General features: G+C 39.8%; 1 protein-coding gene across 1 annotated transcript in view; it reads left to right on the top strand.

Annotated features, from left to right (window-relative positions):
- The first annotated feature begins 213 nt into the window (after positions 1 to 213).
- The window catches only part of HAPLN1 (hyaluronan and proteoglycan link protein 1), a 28,949-nt gene continuing 22,255 nt past the window's right edge, over positions 214 to 6,907 (top strand). Inside the window, exon 1 of the mRNA XM_085042154.1 lies at positions 214 to 327. Coding sequence (XP_084898280.1) covers positions 228 to 327 — 100 coding nt within the window. The 5' untranslated portion in view covers positions 214 to 227. The remainder of the gene's footprint in view (positions 328 to 6,907) is intronic.

The following is a 6,907-nucleotide window of genomic DNA, read 5'->3' as shown; positions in this document are numbered from 1 at the left end:
TCATTTAGTTAAAGTCCACAATAAAATGCTTCCCATATTCATGCCTGAAAAATTAGCAGCTGTTGTAACTTTTTTCAGCCGAGTGGGCTCAATACATTTTTAAAAACCCTCATAAGACTACTGCTCTAACAAGTTGTGCAGTGCAACATTGTAAAGGTTTCCAAAAATTCACAATCCTCTTTGTATGTGATGCCCTTACAGTGAAGAAGATTCTTTTGGCTACAAAGATGAAGAGTCTACTTTTTCTGGTGCTGATCTCTGTCTGTTGGGCTGAACCTCACCCTGGCAACTCAAGTCTGGAGCATGAAAGAATTGTCCATATTCAAGGTAAGGAAATAAGTGACAAAATACCAGTATTTTCATACTGCTTAGGGAAACAGAATAATATTCTTAATGATGCTTTTTTTTTTTTTTTTTAAACACTGTCACACTCTTTTTCTAATACTTGTATTACTGGTAACCAAATATTTTCTTTTCTGGTTTTGTTGCATTATTATTGCTCCTAAGGAGAATGAAAAAAAAAGAAAGTTGTAGTGTTTAATAGCTCTTAGTCACAACCTTGCAAAGGTTAGTGAGTAAAGTACAGCATGATTTAAGGCAAAGAGAAAAAGCATGCATCCTAAAGTAATAAACAACTGCAGTGGGTTGAAATATTTCAGTTTATTGTGGAATAGATTTGATTTTAAGAGGTCTGGTACACATAGTTCTCCACAGTACAGAAATTTATTCCTGTGTATTATTTTAAAAGCCTCAGCACATTAGAGATCAAAATTGGGCAATTTAAACCAGAAAAGAAAAGGAAAATGAAGTAACTTACCCCAAAAGAAATGTGCCTTTCCTTTAATTCACACTAAATATTATCCTGGCCTTCTGCATAATCCTGCTTGGTTCATGTTTGAGTCCCAGAGATTATAGCTGTGGCAGGATTTGAGTCTGCAGCACAATGCAGCTGTTTTTTCAGTCCCAGCTTCAGTCGTTGGGGGTTATCCTGCATAAGAGGAATCAGGGGGTTTATGCAGTGAGGACAGGCAGAATGAGCAGGGATTTTCCTGCTTTCACTCCCACCTTCCTTCAGCCTGGCTAAAATTAATTTTAAAAAATTAAGAAATGTGGAATTACTGTTCCCACCACCCCCCCCCCACTTTCTCTCTTTTTAAAGTTTGATGTCTTTCTCTCAACAGCTGGCAAATTGTGTTATTTGAGTATTTTTGTAAATATGAATTACCAAGCTAGAGCAGGTTTCCAGGGAAGGCTGAACGTTTGGGAGTTCACAGGAAAGTCTCAGAAGTTAAAGGCACCCTGCACCTATTAAAACATGGATTGTCAAGGTCAGACAAGGAGTAACAGGAGCTGCTCTCCCTCTGAGGAGACTCACAGGATGAAGGTCAAATGAAAGTGTTATATCAAAATGAAGAACTATCACTGCTCTGAGACAATGAACATTTATTTCCCAGGGCAAATTTCAAATCAGACATCACTGTCTAACAAACATACATTTTGCCTTTCGTTGTATAATGCAGCTTTTTATCTCTGAGCTTTACTGTTTTGGAAAATTAAATCAGTGGAATAGTCAGCACTGTAGTGCAATTCACAAGTCATACATGTCGCTATTACTAACCCAAATAATTCAAAGCTGATCAGAATTTCAAGGTGAACCATTCTCCCTCACCATGAAAACTCACCTGTACCTCCAGAGTTTATTCCTTCAAGGAAAGCTGGAGTAAAATTTAAATTTGAGCTCTGACATGAGCTCTGTACATCAGCTGGTTCAGGCTCTGAAATGCACAGGCAGACCACAAATCAAAGGGACCAAAACTGCCTGGAACTTGGCATTCTTGCTTCTGATTTCTGTAATTCCCCTCTGCACCATGAAATCCCATCGGGGCTGGGATCCCTCTCTCCCTAATGCTATAAACACATCTGGAAATGGGATGGAGATCAGGGAACACTGTGGAACTCATGTGCTGTAGCTCCATATGAAGGATGTTTTTTATGACATTGTCAAATCCAGCATACCTCTCCACAGCTGAAATACAAGAGATGTGTAGCTAAACTCACCCTGGGTCACATGCCTGGGAATGCCTTGGAATTAAAAAAGGTGTGTGAAAGTTGTGTATTTCAGTATTTACACAGAGGAGAAAGGGATTTCCTGAGGCAGTGAAGGAAACTGTGTGATATTCCCCGTTTTTCACATCATGTAATCTCCTTTAGGCTGAGTTTAATTTTTTAAAAAGCTGGGTTTCAGATCTCCTTACTGCAAAAGACTTCTGCCACCCTACTTTTCATATGGGAAACACTCTCCTAATTCTTCATGTTTATTTTGTGGTCTTATTCTTCTCCTACTGTTGTTCTTTGGCTTCAAATAACATTTTTTCTTCTTTGAAGTTCACTTTGAAACATTAATAAGATAACACCATATCCCCACAGCTGTCATTTGGGTGTACTTTTTCAAATTCTTCTCTAAGTGTATAACCTCCTGATTACTGTACTAATTGGAGTTTGTAACATGATAATGTCAGGAATTCATCTTTTCACTGGTTCTCATTCAAATTCTTACTCCTTGAATGCACCCAGCCAGGACTTTATTCCAGATAAAATCCTCATTTGGCCTTAGCATTTCTGTTTTCCAGTTAACAGTGCTTTGTTCTTCAGACCTTGGATGAAACTTGCTGCTCCCAGCTGTGCTGCAGTGCTGATCATTAATCTGTGGTGATAGACAGTATTTAGCAGCCAGTCTCCCTCACTGCCACTTGAAATTAACAAGTACAAGCTTTATATGAATAATTCTTCTTACTAGACCTTAAAAAGCTGGGTTATGTATTTTGTTTGAAAGGTTATCCTGGTTTTTCTACCCTTCTTTCTTCAAATATTCTAAATATTTGCACATCTCTGGGCAACAGTTTTCTTTATTTTTACTGAACACTTTGCCGGCCTCTAACACTGCAGTAGGCATATCTATATTCTCTTTTAAATATTTCATTTTTCCTCAGAAATCATTTGCTGGTTTCATCAACAGCACTGTTCCTGCTGACAGTGTCAGTTGTAGCTCCTGGTCCTCTCCTTGTTGGTTAATACATAGAATGAACAGAAAAGTTTTTAATGCTGCCCAGTTGAAACAAACAAACTAACAAACAACAACAACAATAAAAAACCCCTAAGCACACACAAATAAGTTAAATTAATTAATCAATAACAAAAATAGAGGAAATACTTGACCAACTTGTTCTTCTGTATAATGAGTTTTATTTAGAGTCCACTTCTTTTCCTTCAAAAAAAGCCAGCACCAACAGAGAGCAAGAATCTGCAGAGTTCCTGGACCAGCCCAAAACATGATAAGAGATTAAATGCACTGCTCATCTGCCCTCTTGCACTAATTCTTATCTTCTCAAGACAATCTTATCTTGATTATCTTCATGCTTTTCCACTTCACTTTTGACTTCCTTCCTTCTTCCTTCCTTTCTGCATTTTTCCATCTTTCCTACCTGTCATTTCTTTCCATTTTCCTGCCTTTGTGCATTCTGCTGTATGTTTGGGGTTTTTTTCTTACCTTTATATTGCAGAGGATAACACAAGGATTCACATGAAACATAAATTTAAATCATTAATCTGCCTTTGCTGGTTACATCACTCAATTTTCATATTTATATGTAGTATTAAGGGTGATTAAGGAACTGGAAAAAGCTCCTCGCAGTTTCTGTGCAATATTTTGGCTTTTCCAAACAGTCCTAATGCCACCCATGAAGATTTACTTCTGTGAGGAAGAAGTGCAGAGACCTTGCTGTGATTTCTGTTCTGCTCTGCTCTCTTCTGTGCTGCCTGATCTCCATGAAATTTATCTATACCCAAGCAAAACACACTTAAAAGTTATTTGAGGCAATAATTTAGAAGAGCTGAAGTTTGTTATTTCCCTGATGGTTTTATGTGCTCTTAGGTCTCCTAGAAACTAAAACCTGAGTTAAAATGGTCTTTTTAATGATTCCCCCCAACATGTTACTCAAGTTGAAGAGATGGAATCAGCTGAAAAATGTTTTATCTCAGCCTTGTAATGTCTTTGTTACAAAGACAGATTTCTTCTCTGCCATACATAAACCAGGTATTTTTAGCTGTACTATTATTTGGAAACTGAAGCTTTTAACTAAGATTTATCTAGCCTTTCTCTTACCAATTGTACATTAAGACTTAAAAGGAATGTGTTGGGAGGTTCTTTCCTGTCTGCTTAGAGGTGGGAACATGGGAGTTGGATCCTTGCCTTTTCTTTCTCATGACATGGCAAAATTGTATTAGTGCTTGAGCCAAAAAAGAATATCTTTTACCAGTCTTACAGAGGATATGTAAAATATTTTAAACCATTTGTTCCAAAAACGGAAATAGAAAAGTAATTAGTTAAAACACAGACAGGAAAAACGTGCAGTATGTGCAAAAACCGTGTGTAATTCTTCCTCATATTTTTCCCTCTGGATTCTTTGATTAATACACCCCTATATTAGCATATAAATAATCTACATCTCTACCTATTACAAGAAATGGGAATTATTGTTGTCACAGAAATTACTTATGAATTTTAAGTAAAAATTTTCAGATAACAAAAAAAATTTGAGGATAACAAAACTTGCCACTGCTGTGGGAAGAGGGAGGATATTTTAGCATGAGCTCAAATCCCTGGTCACACTACAGGAAAGCAAGAAGCAACTTTGTGTTTATTTAAAGCAAGATGGCACAGGATGTTATTAGGCTAAGAGTTTGCTAGCAGTGTGGAACATTTAGGCAATAAGTGAATTTATCTGACAAAACACTTCTGTGATGTTATCCCTGGCTTATGATTTCTTTTTCTGCCTGTGAAAATGCACATCTTTTCCTTCACTGTCACTTTGTAAGGCAGACCATGAAAATGCTGGAATAATCAAGTTTTGTAGCCAGCTCAGCATAAGATTGTGGATGCTGCTGGTGGATAAAGCAGATAAAGCTGTTTGCCAAGGGTTGTGGTGTGACTCATCCCCTCTGCCCCACACTGTGTTCTTGGCCCTCCAAACCTGGCTTGCCATCATTCTGGAGTGCAGGAACCAGTTAAGGGAGAAAAATTTAAAAAATGAAACCAGAAGAAAACCCCAAAGCAAAAATATAATTTAGAAAAAACCAACCCACAACCCAAAAATCAACCCACAACTAAAAAGACAAATAAAACACCTCCTCAGTAAAATTTGGAGCTAAACCAATGAAGCAGCAGGTGAGACTAAGGTGAGAGCTCTAATAGAGCAAGTCCACATTACTGTCCTTGAAATGGGCATCACACTGAGTGACAGAATGGTTAGAGATGGACAAAGCAGTGACCACCAGAGCAGGAGTGCTCATGGTGCAGCTTTCAGGCTGGGGAGGCAGAGAGGTAGAGGACAGACCAGATGCCCAGCCTGCTGCTGCCTGTGCCTTATTATTTAAGGTAGCAAGACATCCTTCCCCTGCAGTTAATACCAGATTTGGCACCACTGAGATACAGCAAAGCCAGACCTAAAAGCAAGTTTTTAAGCGAGTTTTCATTTTTGTCAGGCAGCCTTTTCCCCACAGCTTGGGGCAGCAGCTCCCAGAGCCGTGTGTTATCCTGCACAGCTAGACATCTCCTCCATCCTGCACAAACTCTGTTTCAGCTAGCTTGGCTGTTCCTGCACTGTGCTGCCTTTGTCATCCATCTAATTGCACCAAGGGGATTAACAAAAGGCCACAATCTGTCAGAGTCGATAGCAGGGGAGCAGGAGTGGAAAAAAATATGGCAAATTATTCACCAGTGGGGCCTGGTTCTGTACTAACAGCTTAGCTGCTGCCTGTCTGACAATGCAAAAAATGCCAGGAAGGGTGAAAAGCCCCACCTGGGAAACCATCCTCATCTCAATTCTGCCCTTGGAGCTGAGACCAGAGCCATTCCCAGGGTGTTGCCACCTCTGTCCCCAAAAGAAGGAGCAGCTGGAAGTTGCCCAGCACTGCCCATCCACCATCGGAGGCTCAGGAGTGACATATGTGACCTGCTTTGTCCCCAGCAAGGATCCAGACTGCCCTGTTTGTAAGAACAGCTCCTTAATGAGAGTTAAACCCTCTTTAATCTGGGGTTTTCAGAGTTTACAGTTGTTTGGCCATTCACCTCACAAATTTTCTGATGCTACTTCTGAAGGAAGTTGTTCTGGGGAAGAAGTTCTTCCTCAAGTGGCACACAGGGCTTTTCCTTCTTGTAGCCATCTATTAGACATTCCTGCCATTTGAAGGCAAAAATAATTCTATTCAGAAGGATTAGCCTTGTAAGAATCTCCATGAAGGAAACAGCCAGGCAGCTGCTCTGACCACCCTTCAAACCTGCCTTTTCTCCACCTCCCATGAGCAGATCACTGTTTCACCACAGATCATTCCTTGTTTCACTAACATAACCCAGGAAGCAGAATTCATTGCTCATTTGAGCTGAGTTTCCCCAACAGTAAGCCAGAGACAATTACGTATTGTAAATTTAGAGATCCTGGTGTGCTCTGTGTTTGATTTCTTGTGGTCCTGGGATTTTTTAAAATTTGTCGGCTCCAGGAAGGCACAGAGCATTCATTTTGCCATGCTCCAAAAAAAGGTGCAGTTTAGGTTGATTTGGCCCTGGCTCTCACTGACTACTGGATAATAAAGACCTCTTGGTCTCTTGCCAAACACCAGTCATCTCATTTTTAATCCTGAGTCCCTGCTGCCTTCATGTCTTCTAGCCCAAACTGTGCCTCATTCCCAGTATAACATCTGCTTTTCCTCGAAAGCCAGACATCCTTCCTCCTCTCTCAGATCCAGGACAAGCAGCAGCAATGCAATTTTCTGCCTCACTATCCTTCCAGAGAGAAGGGCACATCATCCCATTTTCTGTAAAAAAGAGCTGGCTTTTACAAAACCTGAGGGT

Source organism: Lichenostomus cassidix, chromosome Z, assembly GCF_008360975.1.
Source record: "Lichenostomus cassidix isolate B80296 chromosome Z, HeHo_3.0, whole genome shotgun sequence".
NCBI lineage: Eukaryota > Metazoa > Chordata > Aves > Passeriformes > Meliphagidae > Lichenostomus > Lichenostomus cassidix.
This window is presented reverse-complemented; position numbering and strand designations above follow the sequence as displayed.